General features: G+C 41.5%; 2 protein-coding genes across 5 annotated transcripts; both read right to left on the bottom strand.

Annotated features, from left to right (window-relative positions):
- LOC109228920 (OTU domain-containing protein 6B-like) lies at positions 8,532-12,372 on the bottom strand. 4 transcript variants are annotated; one of them, XM_019394184.1, is made up of 4 exons: positions 11,108-12,223; positions 10,833-10,927; positions 10,114-10,225; positions 8,532-9,694 (listed from the first exon to the last, which is right to left on the bottom strand). In XM_019394184.1, exons 3-4 carry the CDS (start codon positions 10,215-10,217, stop codon positions 8,815-8,817), a joined length of 984 nt encoding a protein of 327 aa, XP_019249729.1. In that variant the 5' UTR covers positions 10,218-10,225; positions 10,833-10,927; positions 11,108-12,223; the 3' UTR covers positions 8,532-8,814. The 4 variants fall into 4 exon arrangements, with proteins under 4 accessions (XP_019249729.1, XP_019249753.1, XP_019249738.1 ...); XM_019394208.1 differs by lacking the exons at positions 10,833-10,927; positions 11,108-12,223 and adding an exon at positions 12,260-12,372; XM_019394193.1 differs by lacking the exon at positions 10,833-10,927.
- On the bottom strand, positions 14,281-19,427 carry LOC109228912. The gene is made up of 10 exons (XM_019394175.1): positions 19,089-19,427; positions 18,015-18,110; positions 17,778-17,852; positions 17,139-17,207; positions 16,359-16,435; positions 16,113-16,201; positions 15,328-15,457; positions 14,987-15,077; positions 14,836-14,901; positions 14,281-14,651 (listed from the first exon to the last, which is right to left on the bottom strand). Exons 1-10 carry the CDS (start codon positions 19,302-19,304, stop codon positions 14,532-14,534), a joined length of 1,029 nt encoding a protein of 342 aa, XP_019249720.1. The 5' UTR covers positions 19,305-19,427; the 3' UTR covers positions 14,281-14,531.

Genomic DNA, 27,033 nt, shown 5'->3' with positions numbered 1-27,033 from the left:
AACTTGAGCTAACTGCTCGGAAGAATAAGTAGTCATCACAGAAATGAAATGGGATGACTTGGTCAGCCTATCCACAATCACCTAAACTGCATCCAACTTCCGCTGAGTCCGTGGGAGTCCAACAACGAAATCCATAGTGATATGCTCTCATTTCCACTCCGGAATCTCTAACTTTTGAAGCAATCCACCTGGTCGATGATACTCATACTTCACCTGCTGGCAATTTAGACACCGGGCTACATATTCCACTATGTCCTTCTTCATTCTCCTCTACCAGTAATGCTACCTCAAGTCTTGATACATCTTCACGGCACCCGGATGAATGGAGTACTGTGAGCTGTGAGCCTCCTGAAGAATCAACTCGCGCAATCCGTCTACATTGGGCACACAAAGCCTGCCCTACATCCTCAATGCACCATCATCTCCAATAGTGACCTCCTTAGCATCACCGTGCTAAACCGTATCCTTAAGGACAAGCAGATGGGGGTCATCATACTAAAGCTCCCTAATACGATCATAAAGAGAAGACTGGGAGACCACACAAGCCAAAACTCGACTCGGCTCAGAAATATCCAATCTAACAAACTGATTGGCCAAGGCCTGAACATCCAATGCCAATGGCCTCTCTACGGCTGGTAAATATGCTAACTCCCCAAACTCTCCGCCCTGTGACTCAAGGCATCCTCCACCACATTCGCCTTCCCGGGATGGTATAAAATGGTGATATCATAATCCTTAAGTAGCTATAACCACCTCCGCTGATGGAAGTTGAGATCCTTCTGCTTGAACAGATGCTGCAACCTCCGGTGATCAGTGTAGATCTCACAAGGGACACCGTACAAATAGTGCCGCCAAATCTTCAAGGCATGAACAATAGCTGCTAACTCAAAGTCGTGGACAAGATAGTTCTTTTCATGCACCTTCAGCTGTCTGGACGCGTAGGCAATCACCCTACGGTCCTGCATCTACACCACGCCGAGACAAATCCGCGATGTATCACAATAAACAGTATAAGACCCCGAACCTGTAGGCAATACCAATACTGTGGTTGTAGTCAAAGCTGTCTTGAGCTTTTGAAAGCTCTCCTCACACTCCTCTGTCCACCTGAACGGAGCACCCTTCTGGGTCAGCCTGGTCATAGGTGCAGCAATAGATTAGAATCCCTCAACAAATCGACGGTAATACCCAGCCAAACCAAGGAAACTCCGGATCTCTGTAGCTGAGGACGGTCTGGGCCAACTCTGAACTACTTCCACCTTCTTTTGATCCACCTTAATCCCCTCACTCGACACTACATGACCCAAAAATGCCACGGAATCTAACCAGAACTCACATTTTGAGAATTTTTCATATAATTTCTTTTCTCTCAAGGTCTGAAGCATAGTTCTCAGGTGTTGCTCATGATCCTCCCGACTCCGGGAGTACACCAGAATGTCGTCAATAGAGACAATGACGAAAGAGTTAAGATAGGGCCAAAATACACTGTGCATCAAATGCATAAATACTACTGGGGCGTTGGTCAGCCCAAATGACATGACAAGAAACTCGTAATGACCTTACAAGTCCTGAAAGCAGTCTTCGGGATATCTGGCTCCCGAATCTTCAACTAATGATAACCTAACGCAAGTCAATCTTGGAAAACACCCTGGCATCCTGTAACTGATCAAATAGGTCATCAATACGAGGCAAATGATACATGTTCTTCACTGTGACTTTGTTCAAATGGCGATAATCAATGCATATGCACATACACATAGAACCATCCTTTTCTTCACAAGCAAAACAGGAGCACCACAAGGTGACACACTGGGCCGAATGAAGCCCTTATCAAGCAATTCCTATAACTGCTCCTTCAATTCCTTCAACTCAGGAGGGGCCATACGATAAGGAGGAATAGAGATGGGCTGAGTGCCCGGCAACAAATCAATGCCAAAATCGATATCTCTGTCGAGCGGCATGCCAGAAGATCAACTGGAAACACATCAGGGAAATCCCTCACTACTGGGACTGAATCAACTGTAGGGGTATCAATACTGACACCTCTCACATAAGATAGATACGCATCACACCCCTTCTCAACCATTCGCTAAGCTTTAAGAAATGAAATAACTCTACTGGGAGTGTAATCTAAGGTACCCCTCCACTCTAACCGCGGTGAGCCTGGCATAGCCAGCGTCACGGTCTTGGTGTGACAATCAAGAATAACATAATGGGGAGACAAGCAGTCCATGCCCAAGATAATATCAAAACCTACCATACTGAGCAATAATAAATCGGCTCTGGTCTCAAAACCACTAATAACAATCAAACACGACTGATACACGCGGTCAACAACAATAAAATCTCCCACGGGTGTAGACACATGAACAGGAGAACTCATAGAATCACGGGATACGCCCAAATACATGGCAAAATAAGATGACACATAGCAATAAGTGGAGCCTGAATCAATAAAACCGACGCATCTCTATGACAGACCGGAACAATACCTGTAATGACAGAGTCGAAAGCAACTACCTCTGCACAAGCAGGGAGAGCATAGTATCTGGCCTGGCCTCCCCCTCTAGGGCGACCTTTACCTCCCCGACCTCCACCTCGAGCTGGCTGAGCAGATGGAGTAGTAGCTAGTGTTGGAATCATAGCCTGAGGACCCGGTGGAGCGCGCAGTGCTTGAGAAGTCTGTGGAGGTGCACCACTCCTAAGTCTGGGGCAATCCCTCACCATATGATGAATGTCGCCACACTCAAACAAGCTCTAGGAGGGCGTGGCTGTTGTGGCTGGCTCGGGCCAGCTTCAATGGACTGAACGCTGGAAACACCCCGTGCAGGAGGCACACTAGATACAAGCGGTGCATAATAAGACTGTAGCCGGAATACCACTGACGGCTGAAAGTGCTGAATGAACAGGGCGACTCACATAGACCATACCATGGCAAACTGCAGCTGGGGTACGAGCACCAAAATAAGAGCCAGTCTCTCCTCCCTCTACCGAGCAAGCATGCCCTCCACTCTCCTAGCAATACCCACGACCTGCTGATACGAGATATCCATCTCCAACTCCCGGGCCATGCTAATCCAAATGCTTGGATGAAGCCCCTCAATAAACCAACGGACCCTCTCTCGAACTGTAGAAACCAAGGCTGGTGCATGTCTAGCCAAATCACTAAAATGAACTGCATACTCTGACACATTCATAACACCCTGGCGCAACTACTCCAACTCGGCGCGCCATGCATCTTGAGGCTCTAGGGAACATACCCCCTCAAAAACATATCCGAGAACGGAGTCCATGCAAGTGAAGCTGCCTCAGCCGGACTGTCCAACTCATAAGCATGCCACCACTGATAGGCTGCTCCTCAAAGTTGAAACGCACTGAAAGAAACCCCACTTGACTCCGCTATGCCCATAGTACGGAGTATACGGTAGCACTCCTCAAGAAAACCCTGAGCATCCTCTATCGCCAAACCACTAAAAGTAGGAGGGTGGTACTTCTTGTACCTCTCGAGCCTACACTGCTCCTCCTCAGAAACTGCTACCCCTACCCTCGGGATGAACTGGGGCTACAGGTGACACCGGTATAACCTCTAGAATCTAATCGACCTGAACCCGCTGCTCTGGGGTGCGGGCGGCGGGAGTTTGTGCTCCTCCCCCGGCCTGAGATGTGGCAGGAGCAAGGGGAATCAACCCTGCCTGAGCTAGCGTACCGAACATGCTTAGGAATTGTGCAAGGGTCTCCTGAAGAGCTGGTGTAGTAGTAGGCGTCTCAGGTGCCTGCGCTCCGATTGGAGCTACTGGTGGCTCCTCTGTGGCAGCTCGTGCGGGTGCTTTGGCTGCACCCCGTGGACGTCTTCGGCCTCTACCCCGGCCCCGGCCTCTAGCAGCTCTAGCAGGGAGCGTGGGTGCCTGGTAATCTGATCCGGTCGTACGTGTCCTCACCATCTGTGAGAGAATAGAAGACAGAAGTTTAGAATTTTGAAGTCAACAATTTTGCACGACAATGAATCAAAAGAAGTGAAATTTTCCTAACAGTTCCATAGCATCCCGAAGATAAGTACAGACGTCTCTGTATCGATCTGTGAGACTCTACGAACCTGCTTGTGACTCATGATACCTATGAACTTAGAGCTCTAATACCAACATGTCACGACCCAAAACTCCCTCCGTGAGATGTCGTGACGGCACCTAGTCCCTACGACTAGGTAAGCCGAACATTTGCGGAAATAACCAACAATGAAACAAAACCTTAACAACTAACAACAACAGATAATTTAAATGAATGATAGAGATGCCGCTCGGCATATACAATAATCAACTCTCAAATATATACAAAGTCTCCCAAGACCCGGAACATCGTAAGTCACAAGCTTCTAAGATTTATCTAACTGTTCTATACATCAAAATCTAGAAGAAGTAAAAAAGGAACAACATAAGAAGAGATAGAAGGGGACTCCGAGGTCTACGGACGCGGCAGATCTACCTTGAAGTCTTCGGAGCAGCAACAAGTATGCAACTAATTACAAGGCTAGTAGGAGGTACCTAGATCTGCACACGAAAACATGTGCAGAAGAGTAGCATGAGTACATCACAATGGTACCCAGAAATGGCCAAACCTAACCTCGATCGAGTAGTGATGAGGTCAGGTCAAGGCTCTACTGGTATATAGATAATAAATAAGACGAAACAAAATATCGCAGTAAAATAAAGACTGAAATTTAACCACAAGGAAATCACAGACAAATAACAGTACAGTACAAAGAAATAGCAACAGGGGATCTCCCGAGATACCGTCTCATAGTCCCAAACGTAAATGTTCAGGGGGGTCTCCCGAAATACAGTGCAAGAGGCCCAAAGTAAATATGTAAGGGGATCTCCCGGGATACCGTCCCGTAGTCCCAAAGTAAATATCTAGGGGATCTCCCGGGTACCGCCCCATAGTCCCAAAATAAATATGTAGGGGGATCTCCCGGAATACAGTTTCATAGTTCCAAAGTAAATACACAACTCAAACAATGAAAATAACAGTTGCAGCAGAGATCCTACAGTTTAGACTAAGTACAAGTCAAGAGAAAAGCAGGAATATCCACTAAGCATGTTGCACATAGCTCAGATAAGCATTTAAGACACGTAGACATGTTATTCTAGGCTAAACAGAATAATTACACATGATGGTATAACTCAAATAAGAAGAAACAAGTTATTACTCGGGGAAAAAAATCGGATTTGACAACAAACAGCCCGTATACGCACTTGTCACCTCACGTACACAGCGCTCACATATCAAAACAGTACCAAATCCTAAGTGGAGTTTCCCTCACACAAGGTTAGGCAAGCCACTTACCTCGAACCAAGCTCAATCAATCGGTAACAATGCCTTTTCCGCGAATAACCGATTCTGAATGGCTCAAGTCTAGACAAAAGCAAATACATACCATAAATATAACTATAAGAAACTAATCTAATTAATGAAATCAAGGCTTAAGCAAGAAATTAGAAAATTGCCCCAAAATTCGACCCGGGCCCACGTCTCGGAATCGGGTAAAAGTAATAAAATATGAACACACATTCACTCACGAGTTTACTCGTACCAAAATTATCCAAATCTGATATCAAAATCTCAATCAAAACCCAAAATTTTAGTTGAAGAACTTCTTCCCAATTTCCCAAATTTTCAAACCAAATCCGAAATTAAAAGATGAATTAATGATAGATTAGTGGGATTTAACCAAAATCAAGTGTAGAATCATTATCCAATCGATGTCTCTGAAAATACCTCAAAATCTCGTTCAAATCCGAGCTCCCAAACTCAAGTTTTGATAAAACTGACCAAACTCTCGATTTTGAAATATTATATCCTGCCCAGGTGAATCCTTCTTCGCGAACGCGGCCTCACCCTCGCATTGGCGTTGAACAAATATTTTACTGACCAAGTTTCTCCTATCTGAACGCGAGTGACCTCTCGCGAATGCGGAGCTTTCACTGACTGCTCCTTCGCGAATGCGACCCCCTACTATGCGAACGCGTAGACAAATGCCCTGGGGTCCCAGCCGTTCAACCTCCTCTACGCGAATGCGATACACCTCACGCGTTTGCGATGCACCACTGAACAAACCTTCACGAATGTAGCCCAAACTTCGCGAACGCGAAAAACAACTTCAGCTGGCCTCCCAGATGCCTTATGCAAACGCGAGACCTCTCTCGCGAACGCGATGAAGGAAACCAGCAACAGAAACACCAGATTTTCTGCAATTTTCTCAAGTCAAAAAATGATCCGGTGAGCATCCGAAACACACCCGAGACCCCCGAAACCCCAACCAAATATACCAACAAGTCCTAAAACACCATACGAACTTAGTCGAGCCCTCAAAGCACATCAAACAACGCTAAAAACACGAATCACCCTCCAATCCAAAGTTAATGAACTTGAAACTTTAAATTTCTACAACCGATGCCGAAACCTATCAAATCATGTCCGATTGACCTCAAATTTTGCACACAAGTCATATTCAACATTACGGACCTACTCCAACTTCCGAAATCGGATTCCGAACCCGATATCAAAAAGTCCACTACCGATCAAAATCTCAAAAAATTCGACTTTCGCCATTTCACGTCTAAATCAGCTACAGACCTCCAAAACACAATTTGGACACGCCCCCTAAGTCCAAAATCACCCAACGGAGCTAACAAAACCGACGGAACTCCATTCCGGAGTCATCTTCACACAGTTCCGACTACGGTTAGAATCCTAAGGTTTAAGCTTCCGTTTTAAGGACTAAGTGTCCCAAAACACTCCGAAACCAAAAACAAAACCTCCTGGCAACTCACATAAGCAGAAAAAGATATGGGGAAAGTAGTAAATAGGGGATCGGGACTATAACTCTCAAAACGACCGACCGGATCATTACACATATTTAGAAATTCTAGATCGGTCTCTGCACCCTAGCTCCGCCCATGCGAGCGAGGTGGTTTTATCTTTAAACAAATACTACTATTTCTTAGCTTTTTCGATCAATTGTTAAACATTGATAGGGAAAGGAAGCCTTCTGGCATGTCCTCATGTTGTAAAAAGATCCAAGCAAATTGTATAATAAGAAGAGGAATATAATAGGGTTACTCGTAAAGAGGAATCAGATGATTCTACACTTCATTATCTACAAATTTGTTAGCTGGATTTGGAACAAATGCTATTGTACTAGTACAAAGTACAAGCACTGAAATCACAGGTCAAAGAAAAAGGGTACGGTTCTGGTGTCATCATCCTTATCATAAAGTGATTGTTGGATAATAAATTTTTTTAATAATCAAATATGGATAAGATTCATATTTTTCACTTAAAAATTGGATAACCAATCACCAATGAGTTTGACTTTTACATTTGCAAAAACTCAATTTAGAGTTCCTCAAGTTTGGGAAACTAGAAATTCTCCCAAAAGTCATCATATTCAAGAAGCCATAAATAATATATATATCCATATTATCCGCCCGATTAACCCTTTTACTATCTATGAGTCCAGTCGGATAATTTATCCATTTTACATTACCATTTTTGCTCCGTTTATATTCGACCCGACCCGAACCGACCCAACCTGGCCCCGTCTGATACTACTATGCATATGTGATGACAATTTTACAATGTGGAGTCTTGGCGTCTCAAAAGCAATATGCCTATATGCTCTTAAAAATGGGAATTCCTTCACAAGTTGCATTTCCCCCATCTCCTTTTCAAAAGAAATGAAGATAATGCTCATGGCAGGTTCATGAAGATGCATTCATCTTCTGATCAAGACTTTTATAGATTGCAAACAGAAACACAATCTGCTAGTTCACACCTAGAAACACAAAATATTTTACTCAATCTATTGTTTAGAGTTGCTTTTTTGGGAATGAGTTGTGATTTATCCTGTAGATTCCTAAAGGAGTAAAAAATAAAGAAATAAACACAACGAGCTCTTCGGTTGTGTCAAGGAGATTCAATATCTACAATATATGTATTAAAAATAATTTTGACAGTATGATTTTTTGACAAAGGGGATTCAAATGAACCCTTTTGTGCCCCTTAGCTCCGCTACTGGGTGCGAGAGAGGTTTTGATGAACGCATTGGGTTGAAAAAGGCTTCATAAAGTAGAAATGATATCAGGTAGCCACTCTAAGGGACAGCTATTTAGGAATTAGTCAGTGCATCCTGAATTAGGACAAAATATCCTGAATTGTCCAACAGTTAAGACTTTTAAATTTCAGGACAAAATAAGTACCGACTAATCTCTAAATAGCATCCTTGAAAATGACTAGCCCCATAAATGAATTCTCCAGCTGAGGATTAGAAACAACTAAAACTAAGCTTTTTAACACAAAAATTGAGTGAATAAGTATATAGTTGAAATAGAGGCTCCATAATAATAATAAAACCATATTGTATAATACATATGTACTATGGTTCTTTCTATTATAGAATGTTAACAAATGCCAGTTCGTTAGTCAAGATGCAAGAAATCCAAAAAATGACTGTCACAATAATGTACATAGATGTCGCCTGCGATAAAATTTTCTTGTATTCATAAAATCAGAAGTCCCAACTGAAAAATTGAGTTTCTGTTACCAGAGAGCAACACATTGATATATGAGAAGAACAATAAATCACATTTGCTTAAATTACAAAAATGAAATCACTACCTCACATAAAAACACCATTACTCTTAACATAATTTGGTACAGAAAATGGTATGTTAACTGCAGATTGTTGTAAACCAAGAGGACAACATAAGCTTACAAATATTGCTAGAAAAGCACTTGATCACATGATATAGAACATACCTCTCAGGATAAACTCCGGACAACCGAGTTATAATGTTCGCCAAGCCCAAATGCATGTCTGTGGTACGATAGCATTATACTTAAATTACAAGAGCTAGTGCTGCTGTCAGATTTGTATTCTTTTCCCATCTCTACATCAGGAAAGGACCCCGAAAAAATCATGATATGTTTCTTTAGGACATGAGTTAGAGCACCGAGTTCAAGTTGTCCACCCCATGCTGCGGTTGTCTCCACTTCTCTACAGTAATTCTCAAACCTTTCCACAACAGAATCATCCGATTCTCCTTCACTCATATTCTCAGAGAGGAAAAAGGGGAGAAAGTCGGTGGCGTGTTTCGTCATGTATCCTGCCGCCATATGTCGGAGTTCAAGATATGTATAAGGCGACAAACCTCCAGAGTGAAGCGCTAACTGATTCTCGACAGCTCGGTAGAGACAGTGTCCATCGGGCTTTATTTCAATAATGGTTAATCCAAGGGGTTCAAGTTTTCTTTCTAACTTTTCATTCTCAATAACTCGATCGCTTAAAATGTTACTCTGTTCTTCTTGTATTCTCTGCTCTCTGGCTGCTTCTTGTTGAGCTCTTTTCTCACGCCTCTTAACACTCTTGCTCGGTTTTGAACTGTCAGATTGAACACCGACAGAAACACCAGCAATAGCCTTCACCAACGTGTCAAGATTTCCTTTTTCTTTTTCGTTGCTACTACCACCACTGTAGCCTAATGAAGCAAGTTCCTCCGCGTGCCTTTGTTTGAGCTGAGCAGAAAGTTTGGACACCTCTTCATCGACTTGTTTCTTCTTAGCTTTCTGTTCAGCCTTGCTGCCCTTAGCTGCTGCCTTTTTCATTGCCATTTCTCTGTCCTGTAGCTGAGAAATCTCTTTCCTGTATAGATTCTCTTGACGTCAATAAAATTCTTAGAAGTTCTCCAGAAAGTAACTAATCTGACACGATAAATTGAGCGACTGCTAAAAAGTCAACACCCCGACACAATAAACTCAAACACTATCGCCAGCCATCTGTTCGCATTGAGGTTCAGTCAAAGTGAATAATAGATGATCCGTTAAATAATCTTATCCAAGGAATAAGCCATCTGCTCAGAAAGAGAACCAAATTTTCCTATAAGCGTAAATGTGACTAATCAAAGTGGCTACAGATATTGACACAATAAAATGAATATTCATGACAATTTGTCTTCCTTGGGTCTAAATTAGGAGTACAAAATATACAGAGGTTTTCCATAACATAAAGAGGGTGGAAGCAACTACCAAGATAATCCATTTTGAGAGAGACTTAAGAAGTACCTATGCCTTGAAAGCATCTCCTCACGGGTTTCTTGTTCCTTCGGAGGTGCATTTTCAGAAGCCCCATCAGACAACTTGTCTTCTTCTTTAGATGTATCCTCCATCTCGAAACCTTAAAACAAAATGGAGATAAATGAAGGGAGATAACATTCAAGCATCTGAATAGTGTTTTTGAGTGCGAGAAGCGCAAAAAAGCGACAGGGGCTCGCCTCGCTTCAAAAGCGAAGTGCGAAGCGAAGCGCACGCTTCATTGAAGTGAAGCGCAATTCTTAAAAATGATCTGACATATGACAGGATATTTTTTTGGAGAAATCAATCTTAATGAACAAGAGGACAACACATTGTACTGAAAAATTTTGATGCAGAATGCAGCATTGTTATTCAAATATTAACCTCTATAGAGTACACTATTTAAGTGCATGCATGCATTAGTTCATCAACCTGACAAGTACAACTTTGAGGAGATTTTGCTGAAGAGAAAATACCCCGCAAATGAAGGTTAAGGAGTATTTTGTTCCATCATACAAGTTCCTTTCCTTCGTAAGACATCACAGAGCACATCAAGAGTGCAAAATGACAATATCTTGCAACTATTAACTATAGATGGATTATATTGTGACTTGTAATTACAGTTAAACTCACCAAATCATCACAAGGGAATAACTTAAGTTCCCTTTTGGAGTACTTTACAAGCAAGTCTTATTTGCTCATCTACTTACCAATACAAAAATGCTTGCACGAATGTGTGGTTATGTTGCATGGACTCTCCAAAGCTGCTGCCACACCAATGTCGGATCATCCAGAAAATACGCTACTTTTGGAGGATTCGACATGCATCCAGTGGCATTTTCAGAGAGTCCGAGCAACATAGGTGATTAGACAAGAGAAACAAACAGCACTAAATTGGTTATAAGAGGAATAGATGATTTGGTTTACCAAGAGTATCAACACAGTAAAATCAAATCCGACGTAAATATTCAAAAATCAAAAATACCTGCTTTATGCTTTGAATACCCAAATTAACAGGTGTTGCTTCAATCTTAACGAATTTTGAAACAGCCTTTTTGAGAAATGCAAGGGGAAGGCTGTTTACAATACACACCCACCCTCACCAGTCACCATACCCTCATACTAGTTGGGGAGCACTTCGTGCACGGGCAAGCACTATTTTCCTTTTTTTGGATAGTAGAGAAATCTCCGAGGGAAGTCACGGTTCGAAACTCGAAGGATAATGGGCTCCCCTCCGCCCTTCTTTACTTAAATACCAGGCTTTTGTATATGATAGGGTTCGAACCCCTAGCTTGCGCCTGAGCCACACATTAGGCGCTGGCCCTTACTGCTGGACAAAAGCCTTGTGTCAGTGAGCACTATTTTAATCTCAATGAATAATGAGAACTAGCAGCATGGTCCGAAACTCAATGGATAATGGGTCCGCTATCTACCCTTCTCCACTTAAATACCAGGCTTTTGTCTACCGCAGAGTTCGAACTTGTAAAGTGTCTTGACACACACATCACTTGTTGCACCCTTACCACTAGACCAAAGCCCGAGGGTAAGTAAGCACTATCTTAATCTCAATGAATAATGGGAAGTAGCAAATACAAAAAATTATCCGTAATACTCAGTTAGTTACCAATTAGCATAACCCAAAGACAAGAAAAGATCAACTGCATTCCAATATCCAGAATCGTGACAAACAAGCATAAATAGCAGCAAAAATTGAGTAATTAACAAATGTGACCAACAGTAAGTTTTTTTTTTTTTTTTTGGTGACAAATTTTAAGATAAAAAAATTAGTCCAACAAGGACAGGAAAATAAGCAGACCGAGCTAACCACAAAAACCAAAGCTAAATATTGTTTCTTGAATCTCAAAGAATACAAATTGATACTATACAGAAAATACTTAATACCCAATTATTTAGACACAAAAATCAAAGCTAAAAATTGTTTCCTGAAGCTCAAAGAATACAAAGTGTTTATAATAATAACAATTTACAGAAAATACTCAACACCCAATAATCTAAACAATTTACAGAAAATACTTAGCACCCAATATAAAATTAACAGAAGAACATGAAAAGAAATAAAAATATCATAAGTACAGTCAATTACTCAAAATTAACCAGTGAAAACATGAAAACTCACAAAAGAAGACGAGTGGCTGCGCCGGAAAAAAAGCAATGAACAACTTCTTGCCTATAGAGAGGAGAAAAACAATTGAGACAAAGGAAGGAAATCTGCAACTTTGCAAGGGCAAATTGGTCTTTCAAAACTGTTTTCTCCCAAAAAGACACGTGGAAATTTAAGGAAATGGGGATGAGGAATTCCTTCTTTTTTTTCTTCAATATTTTATATTAGGCGAAATATATAAACGGCCCCTTCAAGTTGTCCTCAACGATCAGCTGAACATCCCAACTGATCCATTTACCATTTAGACACTTCAAGTGACTATTAAGTGTATCAAGTAAACACCTCACGCTGACATGGCAAGTTACGTATATTTTAGTTTAATTTGGGCGCGTGAGACTTTTATCATATTTTTTCTCTCTTGTTTTCAAAATTAAATTAAATTTTGTTTGTGGGTCCCACACTATATCATTATATTTTCCTCTAACCTTTTTCACCCAACTAGTTCAGGCATCTTCTTCTTCCTCATAAGCAGTGCTGAAACAAAATTCCGACCAACATTCCGGCCACTGCTCCGGTGAAGGCTCCACTACTCCATTTTTTTCTCCCTCTATTTCTTCTATTTTTCTCCTCTATTAATTATGGAAAAAACCAAGAACTCGAAAATCCGAAGACTAAAAAGTGACGCCAAATCCAGTGGTCTTCAAGGTTATTCATGGCTGAAGAAGTTATCACAAGCAGTGTTCAAACAAATTTTGAAGAGGTGTTCAAGTTCAGGCATCCAACTAGAGCCTTCACTGGTCCAGTTTTTGTTTTTTGAGCCAGAAAAAAGAATCAAGAATAAAAGTAGTACTTCACCATATCAAACAATCTCATATACAAGAATAAAAAGATTCAAACAATCTCATTTGCTTGGAGAATAATTTTTCGATAATGGAGGTCGCATAATCCGGCAATGTCAATTAATGATCCCTTGGTGGATTCTCTATTTGGCTATTCTCTGTTATTTCATATTGGTTTGAAAATTAATTTGTTGGGGGGAAGGGATTTAAGAAAAGGAGATGGAGGACATGACTGATGCAAAGAAGAATGAAAGGGAGGGGGGGAACGAGGAGGGCGAAGGGGGAGGGGGGAGGGGTAGTGCTGGTGAGGGTTTCTATTTCATCATTAATGTATTTTCTTCTTTTTTTTAATTATGTGGCAATTTTTTATTCCAATTTACACGTGTCGTTTTTTAATTGGCTCATTTGACACGTCATTGACAAGTGTAGCTCACGCATAGAGTCTTCAGCACTCGGGTGTTTACTTGATACAATTAATAGTTACTTGAAGTGTCTAAATGATAAATGAATCAGTTGAGGTGTTCAGCCGGTCGTTGAGGACAACTTGAAGGGGCTGTTTATGTATTTCGCCTTTATATTACTATATGTAAAAAATTATATAATTAAATCAGTTAAAAAGTATTTGCAAGTAATTCTATAAATAACTTTTTAATATAAATTTATAATAAATAATAACATGTTAAATTATAAACATTTATAACACAATGAGTGCATATTGGCAGAAAAATATTGAAATAATTTGTCGTCGGTTAATAGTTGAGGACATTTTGCCTTGTTCAAAGGGCAAATTTGAACATGTTCCCTAACTTTTTTATTTTAAATTTGGCTTATTTGTACTGAAATATCATCTATAATAGATTTTGAGGTGGTATACTTCGTCTCCGTTTTGAAGGAGCCTTGGAGCAATGGTCAAGTTATTTCCGTGTGACATATAGGCCACGGATTCGAGCCGTGAAATCAGCCACTGATGCATGCATCAGGGTAGGCTACTTACATTACACCGCATTGAGGTGTGGCCCTTCCCCGGACTCTTGCATATGTTTTGTGCATCGGACTGCCCTTTTTAACACTTTGATCATCATATTGTGAGACTAAAGATCCCGCATCCGGGCATCACCCAGCATACACCAGATATATACTGAGAAATAGAGTCCAAATCTGCCTTGTCTAATTGCAGTGAAGAAATAGATGACTGACTGATTCAAAAGAACTTTCACAAAGAATTAAAAAGTCTATTGAGTTGCTGACGAGCAGCAGAAGCAGATTCATTTCATATTGCCCATAACATTTCATATGTTGGACTTGGACATGAATGTCAGAAGAATACAATCTTCTGTTTGTATTTATATATACCTCTTCTTTTCCTCGATATTTTACAAATTTAGGATAAAAACTTCACAATTTTTAAATTTCATCTGCAAGACTCTAGTTATATTTTTGGTGCAAGGTCAAGCTGCCTTCTCAATTGCTTCTATGCATTCTGTGACCGATGCCTTGTTTGCCATTGCCGTTATTAGGGCCTCATGAAGCTTGCTATTATTTTTCAGTAGTGAACCGGCAAATAGAACCTGCAATATTTTGACAATGTTATGTTCGTGTTTGGATCCCCTTTCAACATAAAACAATGTAGGAGTAATTGAGATGTTTGGGTAGCTCAAAAGTGTCAAACCAAACAATTTTCTATTTGCGCGTCTTGAATTTTGTATATGTTTGGGTGTGTTTATCACAATATGTGTCCGGTTTTAGACTCACCGCCCATCTTGTAAGGTTCTGTTGCTGGTCTTTGCTAAGTGACGGCTTGCTCCTGTTTAGAAATCTCTGTGAAGACAAAGAGCAAGAGTTATTTTTGATAAATGGATCCAGAAAAAGGGCAATGTAACTCCCAAATAGCGTTAAACTAAACCTGAAGAGTGAAAAGGTCAGCTGATTGACCAATAACTTTATCATACTTCAGCCCTTCTGCTGCCAGCCCGGCCATCGCTACCACTGCCAGCCTGACAAATGCAACTATTCGTAAAATTTCATTTTTCCAGCTCATTTCTCTTTTTTTTATATTTTAAACATCTTTGTAGATGAGAGTCATTGAATCCTAGGAAGCACGGACCAAAGTGCAGTTGAACACGTGTATCCCCCTAATCATACACATATCCATCGAAATGACACCAAGTGGACCGTTTGTGTGTGTGTGTGTGTGTGTATCACTGTGAAAATTATATATAAGTAGCTTTGATTTAAGATCGATACCTGTCTAGCTCTTTTGAATCAAGCTGCCCACTATAGATCAGCTTTTCCAGCCTTTCATCGATCAAATTGACATGCTCTTTCCCAATATCCAGTGAATACCCAAGGATGGGAAGACCAATTAGGTAGGCAACTGAAACCGACATTGTACACTTGTCAAATCTATGCTTTTCAAGCACCAGCTTAATAGTGGAAAGCTGGTATCAGAGTAGAAGCAGAAGTAAATAATACATAAAAGAAGGGAAGTGAAAAAGCTGCTTCATATTCACAACGATATCAAGAATGGAGAGCATAGGATGATTACATGTGCAATAGCAATAAGGATCAAAGCGTTGATCTTAAGAAAAAAATGCACATATCAACAGCATAACATGATCAGATGTAGAAAAGTGCGGACACCAAATTTACAACTTTCATCGATTCATTTTGACCCTGACATCTTCAACGATAAAACTTCTTGAAATGGTAAATAGTAGTTCCCGGATACTAATTCTCCTCAATTACTTTGTTGCCGAATTAATTTTGTATCATGAGAACAGCCATTACTCATGCTACTTTAGAGCAGACTATTTTTTTCATAGTGTTGAACATTGTCCTTCAACAGATTGTTATGAACTAGCACTTCCATTTTGAATGTGAAATATATACATATGCACCTTAATAGATAGATAGATATACTTAGAAACTATCTGCGCCTCTTAGTAAGTGAACTGATGTAACTTCCAGATACTGCAATCATTTGGTCAAACTTTATAACGATAATATTGAAACTTGAAACGGGATGTCACCTAAGAAATGAGCTGCTTCGTGTCTAGCAATTCTCTCCTGATAATCAGGAAAAAATGATGAAAATCCATCAATGGCAGCCTGAAGGAGCCTACATAATGAATAAAAGAATGAGCCATAACGACCTGCATGCAGTAGAAAAAAAGCTCAACTGAATGTATCTTCTTCTTTTGATGGATATCTTAACTGTTAAGGTTTCAAGAAGTAGTCATTATGAGAATCAGAAGAATGCCAAACTCACGACTTACCCTGGGGAAGTACTTCCAATCCCCAAAACTACTAATGATATGCTTCCTATCAAGTACGGAACAAAGAAACCCCAATCCTGAAAACATAAAGAAGGAATCAACAATGTGACCTGCAAGTATCTGTCAACGTGTACACATACACAGTAGCATCAATGTACTTTACGCACATCTGGGTGCTGGAGCAACACCAAGCTAAACATGACGTAACAATCTGACAATTGGACTGTTATTTTTTGCAAATAACCCCAAAAGTATTTCCATGTTGACGCCACATACATCCATAATATTTTTATAAAGTCACCAAATAATAGTAATTAAGGCGCCATGTACGGGGCATGAGGCTGATCACTAATAAATAAATAAAAATTCATCTATTTAGCAACATAATCTATCCAGTGAGGTGATTTACACTATTACACAAGTGGTGAGTAGCTAGGGAAGAGCTCGGGCTAAGAGGGTTGGACTATAATCCCAGCCTACCAACTCTTAGGATTGCCAGCTGGGGTTTAGTCCGGATGATAAACGATAGATTGTTATCCCACAAAACCAAACAAGGAATAGTTATCTAGAGTGACGGTAACATTTGAACCATATGAAAGACTCGGCCCCCTTATCCAGTGTGTTTATCGGCATACCAAGCAGTGCGAAAAAGGCTTTATAAACCAGATTGTTTCTGCTCTCTCCATAAGAGGAAAGCTATTTATTGAGATGCAACAATGAACTTTCCAAAAAAAGAGAACAAAATTAATGGCAGAAAAGTAGGGTAGTAAGAAAACTTACCCCAGGAAGTTGGCCAGCAAGAACACCCAAGAACCCTGTTGTGCCTACCACTGTAAAAAGAAAAGCTGCCTGTATCACTGAATGAAATCAGTATCAAACAGATATAAGAACTGAGTCCGGACAGTTAAATGAAAAGGACATAACCACATTAATCATCTGTTATTCTACATCCGTAAATGTAAAATCAATGCTTCAAAGGAAAATGCATCTACGATCTTCTAGTTTACATACATAGAACCACTTTTTGTGTTTCAAGTAACAACAACTAGAGTCATGAAATGTGCTTGAAGGAAATAAATATAATAGATTTTAGACAGATATTTATAATGATCTGACATACGTCAACATTCCACTGTATGAATAAGATCAAACTATATGCATGCCAATAATTTAACCCCTTCAATCTGAAGGCCTACGTCTATTAAGAAACTTATACAAGTTATTCAAGATATAACAATTGGAGACTATTGTAGTTCAAGATTGAATATCATTCATTGGGTTCAACATGTCTCCTGACACTGCAACTTTGACTCAAATGTTTCCCAGAATACCGAATAATATCCATATTGAGAGCTGGTTTTGAATCTGGTGCTACTGCCATCAATCCAATAACAACAAAAATTCCATCAAGAAACTTACATCATTTCTGACACTTGGGATTGCAAGGTTCTCCGCGTTCTTTATTCCGAGAGTTGTCAGCTCTCTAAGAGATGTCTGCAAGAGAAATTTTTAAGACAACTACAGAGAATTGTGGGCAAAATGTGTGCAAAATAAAGACAATAATATATTTCTTAGGGACATGAATGTTTAGACTATAGGAGGCTAATATCTCGATACCTCCTCCTAAAAACATCACATTTTCAGATGAAAACTGACCGTGCGCCGTGACACATATGGTTGAGAACTCCACTTTCTGGCCCAACCAACTTCAACTAGCTGATCAAGCGCCTCTTTGACAGCATTACTATCTTTCTGTAAAGAAAATAGGCGCATAATTCAGATTGAAGAAAGTATGATAAGAAAAAAAAATTAATGCAGGAAAAGATGACCAGACCACAGCTTTAGAATACACATTCTCCTTAGTTTTATATGTACTAGTATGTTATCAGTGCCAAAGGGAAAAAACTAGCAAAAAGCCAAAAAGCATGAATAAGGCTGCGTAAAGTAGACCCTCGTAGTCCGGCCCTGTCCTGAACCCCGCGCATAGCGGGAGCTTAGTGCACCAGGCTACCCTTTTTTTTTTCTTTAATATTGCATGTACACATTTCCAGATCTTTACATGAAACTTTCTCATCTACTGTTCGTTATTATATACTTTAAGACGTGAACAAAACAGAAAATCTGTAGCAACTCAGACTATGACCGCTCACAAATCACAATTCAACTTGCTTAAATGAAATCAAAAGAATACTCAGTAACCTTCCACAAATTATAAATAAGGAAACAAACAGTAAAATCAAATATTTAACCCCTAAACATCTTCCCACACGCTATAGAAACAATCACAATAATGATTGCCAAAATGTTCCAGTGGCATTTACTATTAGTACCAAGTGCCAACACTAAATTGATCAAAATATCAACATAATCTAGGGACATTAGAAGCTTCTTAGTTCTGTTACAACTCGGTCTCTTTCACTGTCATATTTAACTAGATATGGAGTTCAAGATATTAATTTGATTTGTGTATTATATATTTATAATAGCAGTACTAAAGTGAAGTTATTATGGTGACTAAATAATTTAATTCCATATATGGAAAACATCATATCCAAAAAAAATTGAATTTTAACATTTAAATTGTACAGTATATAACTGCTATATTATTAGTGAAATGATGTTAAACGATTGAAATGTCTCAAAAGACTTCTAGTATAAAACGAAATAGATGGAGTAAGAAAATAGCAAGGAACAAAAGCCCACAAAAGAATGAAGCTTAGGGAAATGAACCTTAGAAATGGCGGTTTGAAGGGTGGACAAATCAACACCAGGAGCAGCGGCTGAGGAGGAGGAGGAAGCTCGAATTCTGAAGCTCCATTTTCCAAGATTTGTGGAAGAAGGAAGTGGACTGCTACTACATTGTACCAACAACTTGGACGGCGTCGGCGTCGGCGTCGGCGTCGGCGTCGTAAGAGAAATGAAGAGAGATGCTGCAGAATTAGACATTCTTTTTCTGAGATTCTCCCTTTCTACTCTTCTCCAATAAAAAAAAAACAGTTGGGGTTTTTTTGAGGACGCCAAAAGCTGTTGATAAGGTCTGGCGTGTTGCTTAAACAACCAGACAGAATTTAGTATGAATAGTTGCTTTAAAGTTGAAATGAAGCTTCGGGTGATCGATAAAATTGTTGTCACGCGACCAATATGTTACGTGTTGGAGCTATGAAAATATTTTTATGCACACGATAAGGCTGGATCTAGGGGCGGATCCAGCCTATTGAATGTGGATTCCCGTGAATCCAGTAGGTTTTGCATATACCCTCTGTATGTATTAAAAAATTCACTAAATATCCATAAATATTGGATTGTGAACCCAATTACTTATTGTATATTTACTTAAGGTCGTTATAGGAACCCATAAACTTTAAATCCTGGATCCGTCTCTGGCTGGACCTCACACATAACAGGATTTTAATGCATCCGGATTGCCCTTTTTTGCTTTAAAATTTTTAATTTTGTCTTTATTTTTTTTCAAAATGGTAGTGTTCGAGTCACTTTGCTCATCAACTATTCACTAGTATTTGTTACTCCCCTCGTTAACTTTTACTTGTCACTTATACTAAAAATATATACATATTTTTACTTTTACAAGTCCACTATACTAAATCAAGAGAAAAATAATCTTTTTTCCCTTGTTTTACCTTTATCATTAACTAGTCATTTTCTAAATTATTTCTCAAAACTTTTGGAAATGCTATCATTTTTATGAATAAAATTATAAAATACATATTTTTTTTTATTTTTTCTTAAAGGAAGTGCAAAGTCAAAAGTGAACAACTAAAAATAAACGGAAGGTATAGATTACACCAGCACAATTACGAATAATTTTACTCATTTATTAAACTTTTTTATTATGGGATTAGGGAAAAGGAAAGGAAGATTGACGGTGAGAAATAAATTCACACCTAACAAGGACGGATCTAGTGCAAAGGTTATGGGTTCACGTGAACTCAATAACTTTTGCTTAGACCCTGTATTTATACTAAAAATTTATTAAACGTATAAGAATATTTAGCTTTGTATAGGGTCAAATTTAACCGTCAGTGTCTCTACGCCAATGGGTACGCCCAGTGAGTATACGCCGACTAACGTAAGGGTACGACTCGGACGTGGGGACAAAAGCGACATCGTTTAGGACTCAGTGTCTTCACTAGGAAAACGTTACCTATTTTTATAACTTTTTGATTATTTCGAGGAAGGTCTCTTATTATATAAGGGAGACCTTCACATTGTAAGGAGGGGGGATGATTCTGGAATAATACAACTCTCTCATTTTCTCATACTCTCTCTCTCTATCGCTATCTCTAACGAATATTTTCTCTTGAGTTAATATTATCACTATTAGATCTACAACAACAACTTCATTTTTCATCTCTAGGTCTATTATATTTGATTACGATTTACCCTTTCTTACTTTTGATTGTTTTTAAGCTTGCAAAGTATATCGATAACTTTTGAGCAAAACAATTTGGCGCCGTCTGTGGGGATTTCAAGAATCAAAATCATAGTATCCACCTAGAGAGCAACCAACTACCATTCTCTACACCACACGAAAATAAAAGATGGCTGAAAATAACACCAGAATGAAAGCGATAGTGGGTGTTACAACCAATCTCCTTGATCCTCTCAACGGGGCCGGTGACGAGGGCATCTTGAACGCAACCCCTAGCATCACGCCAGGTGCAGAGATCTCATCTTCCCCATCCGAAGATCTGACGATCTTGCATGAAAAAAGAGCTTCCACATCTACGGCTAAGGAAGCACCCTCGGTGGTCAAGAAGCTACTGGAAGAATGGCTAACAAGCACTCTAAGTGGCTTGGTTGAGAAGTCACCGCAAAGTAACGACAGGTGTATACCAACGATAGGTACCACTGCTGCCATGGGTGAACCTGAAGCTGCATGAGCAAATAACAAACCCATCGAGGCACAGACCAACGACGGCACGCTAACAGCCATCCTAAAGAAGATGGAAGAAATGGAGAATGAAAACAAGGCACTCCGCGACCAAATGAAAGAACATCAGGAGAGGGTAGACAAGATCCCCGGCGCTCCCAAGTTGCTACCAAAACGCGACGTGGGGAGGTTCGTTGAACAACCATACACTGAAGAAGCTGCCCCTCACCCTATCCCGAAAACCTTCAAGATGCCACCCTACTTGAAGGTATATGACGGAACCACAGATCCCGAGGATCATTTAATCCACTATGTCACTGCTGTAAAGGGCAACGACCTATCAAAAGAACAGGTACCATCGGTGCTGCTGAAGAAGTTTGGTGAGACGTTGACAGGAGGGGCCCTAACGTGGTACTCTCAGCTACCAGATAAGGCGATATCAACGTTCGAGGAAATGGCGGATAAGTTCGTCACCGCCCATGCAGGTGCAAAGAAAGCAGAAGCAAGGGTCAACGACATCTTCGCCGTCAGGCAAACCACAGGGGAGGGACTCAGGGACTTCCTAGCCAGGTTTAATAGGGTAAGGATGAGTCTACCAAACGTATCGGAAGGTATGGCAGTCGCCGCTTTCCAGAACGGGCTAAACAGGAATGGTTCGAGGGCAACCAAGAAGCTACTAAGCCGCTTCATGAAATATCCCCCTACCACATGGGAGGAAATCCACAACGCCTATTGCGCTGAGGTACGAGCAGACGAGGATGATCTTAATGGGCCGACCCAACGGCTAACAACGATACACTCAGAAACAAGGAGGGATCGACGCAATGAAGGACGGCGAGAACAACTCCCACGCTCTAACAAAGACCGACACCATCGCCCACTTCTTCAACAGCGGCCGACGAACCGCTATCCGGAACACGGGCTGGGCTGGAATCGGCAACAGCTCTCCTTTGTGGAGCCGACCTCCCAGAACGGATAACATCGGCCATAAAAATCGGCCTCGATACTTGACGAGGTTCACTTACCCTCTCGTCTTCAATCGCTATCCCCTTGCCCGTTATCAACCGCCGCCTCTTTCTCTCTGGCGGCTCCTCACCTTCGGAAGTCTCCTCTGTAAGCCGCGGGGACGGCACTGAAGGAGTCGCTTCACTTGCAGACGCCGCCATAGGCGCAGCCTCCTGCTGAGGAACCTCTGGAGCGCCATCGCCGAACGAGCCGCAGGGTATGTCTTCGCCATCAGAGTCGGTCTCCGCCCTAGGCGAGGCAACAACGGCCTTCTTCTTCTTGGGGGCGCTCCGACCTGCCAACACGAGTAAGTTAGGTAACAGAATCTAAGGGAGTTTCCAAACCAAGGCCGAAGAATTACCTGACGGGCCGTACTGTTGAAGAAATGCAGCCCAGGTACGGCATTCCTCCGCATAAGGTAGTAATCTTTCCACCCATGATTTAATATCATCAATAAACTGGGGTGGAGAAGCCCTGCTCAAAAAAAAACGAGAAAACGAATGAAACTCACAGTGGCCAAATAGTCAAGGTCGCGAACAGTCATGAATCCTGCAAATAAAGGTACTCGCGATCCGGGTTCCATCTTTCCGAGAATCCTTCAGGCTTAGACACCAGGGGCTCCGTCCTGATGTAGAAGTACCTAAGCCAGAAGAGGCGGTTGGCCTTGTCGTCAGCCCTAACTACCAAACCCTTCGTACCACGGCTTTTCATATCATCAATAAACTGTGGTGGAGAAGCCCTCGCTACAAAAAAAAAAGAGAAAAGAATGAAATCACAGTGGCCAAATAGTCAAGGTCGCGAACAGTCATGAATCCTGCAAATAAAGGTACTCGCGATCCGGGTTCCACCTTTCCGAGAATCCTTCAGGCTTAGACACCAGGTGCTCCGTCCTGATGTAGAAGTACCTACGCCAGAAGAGGCGGTTGGCCTTGTCGTCAGCCCTAACTACCAAACCCTTCGTACCACGGCTTTTCAATTGCAACATGGTAACCCTCAGATAACCAGGGCTGAATAACTGTAAGAAATGGTGAACTGAGACGCCGCACTCAGCCTTAGCCGCGTACGTGGTCAGAATCCTGCACACCTTCAAGGTGTAAGGAGTAAGCTGAGCCGGGCACACATTGTAAAAGCGGCAAAGCTCCTCCGCTAGAGGGAAGATCGGGAGACTATAGCCGATAAAAAATGGGTACTCGTAAAATGTGCAGTACCCAGGCCTGTGCACATTGGCGTAGTCCATCCCAGCCGGAGCCATTTCCACATGGTCCGGAATGTTGTGTGTCACTCGAAGGTCGTCTAGATGAGATTTCAGTAAATCGCTACGCTCCCAGGGAAGGGCTGGACTTTTCGTTTGAAAATCCCTTCGAATATTGATCACGCCCAACTATGCCTTATAAAAAGGACTCTGCGGACGTTGCAAATATAACCCGAGTATTACGCCCAGGGTCGAATCCACAGAGAGTTAACCTATCAACCACTATCTTCAGACCCACTAATTCTTCAGAACCAGCTTCCCAAATATTCAAATCTCAGTTAAATGTTCTTTAACAACTACGCTTGCAAGTAACTAAATAGGTGTAAACTAAGCTAATAAGGTTGTAAACAATTATGATAAAAAGCTAAGGCAATGATTTCCCCTATTGATGGAATCCCTTCTGTTTATGCTCATACAAATTTACCAACACATCTCTATTAATCATGAACGCTAATCTTACCGTAAATCTCTCCCGAGTAATCACAGTAATTTACTATTGCACTCTCCCGAGATACACTAGCTTACTTTATTTAGCACGATTCACTTTAGATTACACCCAAGGCTTCGTTATCCCTAATCCCGCCTTTAAACCCGCAATTATAGATTTCTCTAATAATCTAGGAGTGGTGTTGTTCAACAATACCCTAAATATGCACTCTTTTCCAAGTTATGCACACTAAATAGGCACAGCTAATTGAGGATCCTGTCAATTAACTACAACAAACACGAAGTTGAACAAATAGAGATTAAACTAGCAATTTGTATTCACATAAACAAGGAAGTTCATCACCCAATAGGTTCCATCAAAACCTTAGACAAGGAATTTAGCTACTCATGGCTATGGGAAAATAAACTAAGATAGAATTCATCATAAAAATCAAAAGTAAAGAAGAAAGATGTTTGGAGTATTCTCTCACAATGGTTTTCCTTGCTAAGAAACCCTAAAAATCAATAATAATTCTCTTGGGCGAAGTCTAATGTTTTAAATAGGGTTTAGGTCAAAAAATCCCGTATTTGACACTTTGACCCCTAAATTTTTCTGTGCCTGCCGCGGTTCTGCCGCGGTCGCAGTAGAACCGCGGCCAATCACCCTCTCTGAATCTCTAAAGTTCTGAAGCTGCCTTCCACCGCGGTTCTGCCGCGGTCGCGGTAGAACCGCGGCCAAACCATTTTTCTGAATCCTAAGGGCTGGTAGGGCGTAGCTTCATTGGGAATTTACACATTTGGCCTCTTTTCTCCAATTTTTGACTCCAAAACTGCTCCTTAGCCTTCCTTATACATATATCACCTGCAAATCATGAAAAGCACTAATAAGAGCATTTTGTTATCACTTTTAGCATTAAAACTACACAAGAAGGTGATTATTTAAGGTGTGATTATAGTCAAATTCACCTATTATCAACACCCCACACTTAAACCTTTGCTCGTCCTCGAGCAAACTAAACCACACTTCTAGGCCTAACTGTTCAATGCATTGCCCCAATTTATGTCACACCTGCTATTATCAATGANAGGCGGCGACGACTTAGCGATCAATCACGTCAAGTTCGCCACCACGCACAAACTAAAGTGGACTATCGCCTATGAACGGTATGACGACTTCGAAGATAGTATCACCTTCGTTAAGTCTGATGCCGACGGTTTGTCTTTCCCTCATTACGATGCTTTAGTTATCACTTTACGTATCGCTGATACAGATGTTAAAAGAATCATGATTGACGAAGGAAGTGGCACCTGTATTATCCACCCGAGGGTCCTCGTACAAATGGGACTCGAGGATAAGATAATACCGCGTTGCATAACACTAACTGGTTTTAACAATGCAGTGGGACGGACATCCGGAGAAATATCACTGCCCGTTTTAGCAGGAGGAGTCACGCTGGAAACAACTTTCCACGTGATGAACCAGGAAACGGCGTACAATGTCATCATAGGGCGCCCGTGGATACACGCCATGCGAGCGGTCCCTTCAAGCCTTTACCAAGTGATCAAATTCCCTACCCCATGGGGAGTATTCAACATTCGAGGCGAGCCGCGCGCCGCACAGGAATGCTACAAAATAGCTCAAGATTGTGCCCACACCCAACAGCTGAGGGGGGCGAGCGCGGAGGCATAGCAAGTAGCTGGGTCGGGGACTAAGGTCAACCCGACAACGGACGCCGTTAGAGATCCCGACGTCGTGGAAGCCCGTAAAGCAACGGTCGAAGATCTCGACCCAGTCCAATTGGACGACACTGACCTTACGAAGAAAGCCTACATCGGGCACGGCCTCACCAACCCAAGTAAGTATCGTGAATTCCTAACTAACCATGCAGATTTGTTGGCTTTTTCCCATTCAGATATGCCGGGAATCCCGCGGGACATCGCCACCCACAAACTGAATGTCGATCCATTACATCCGCCCGTGCGACAGATGAGAAGGAAATTCAACGCCGCTATCAATGAAGCAGTCAATGAGGAAGTAGACAAGTTACTGGCCAACGGCTCCATCAGAGAATCGAAGTACCCCAGTGGGTCGCCAATGTCGTCATGGTCAAAAAGAAAAACGGGAAGTGGAGAATGTGTGTGGATTTCACCGATCTGAACAAAGCATGCCCAAAGGATTCATTCCCACTACCCCACATCGACCAATTGATCGACGCCACCGCAGGACATGAACTGCTGAGTTTCTTAGATGCCTACTCCGGCTACAATCAAATCATGATGGCCGAGGAGGACCAGGAGAAGACGACTTTGATCACCCACCAAGGGACTTACTACTACAAGGTAATGCCCTTCAGGCTCAAAAATGCAGGGGCTACGTACCAAAGGCTGGTCACCAAAATGTTCAAAAAACAGCTTGGTAAGACTATGGAAGTCTATATCAACGATATGTTTGTGAAGTCGACAAGAAAAGAGGACCACATCGACCATCTGAAAGAAGCCTTCGGGATATTAAGAAGGTACGGTATGAAACTGAACCCCGAGAAATGCACCTTCGGCGTGACCTCAGGAAAATTCTTAGGATTTCTCGTATCACAACGAGGCATCGAGGTCAACCCAGATCAGATCAAGGCGATAGACGCGATACCTGAGATGTTGAACAGCAAAAAACAGGTGCAAAAGCTGACGGGGCGAATAGCCGCCCTATCCAGGTTCATCTCACGATCCTCCGACAGGTGCCATAAATTTTTCAATGTGCTGAGAAAGGGCAATGGGTTACAGTGGAATGAGGAATGCGTCGAAGCCTTGAGAAAATTGAAAGCATACCTATCTTCGCCACCACTGCTGGCCAAAGCAACTCCAGGCGAGCCCCTGCTGGTATATTTGGCCGTATCCGAGGTCGCCGTCAGCGCAGTCTTGGTTCGTGAAAATTAAGGTACGCAATCTCCTATTTACTATATTAGCAAAACCTTAGTGGACGCCGAAACACGGTATCCACACCTCGAAAAATTAGCTTTGGCATTGGTCGTAGCTTCACGGAAGCTCCGACCCTATTTTCAGTGCCACCCCATAAAAGTAGTGACGACCTTCCCCTTGAGAAGCAT

Source organism: Nicotiana attenuata, chromosome 1 (assembly GCF_001879085.1).
Source record: "Nicotiana attenuata strain UT chromosome 1, NIATTr2, whole genome shotgun sequence".
Classification (NCBI taxonomy): Eukaryota; Viridiplantae; Streptophyta; class Magnoliopsida; order Solanales; family Solanaceae; genus Nicotiana; species Nicotiana attenuata.
The sequence above is the reverse complement of the archived record's forward strand: the minus strand, read 5'-3'. Positions and strand labels throughout refer to the sequence as shown.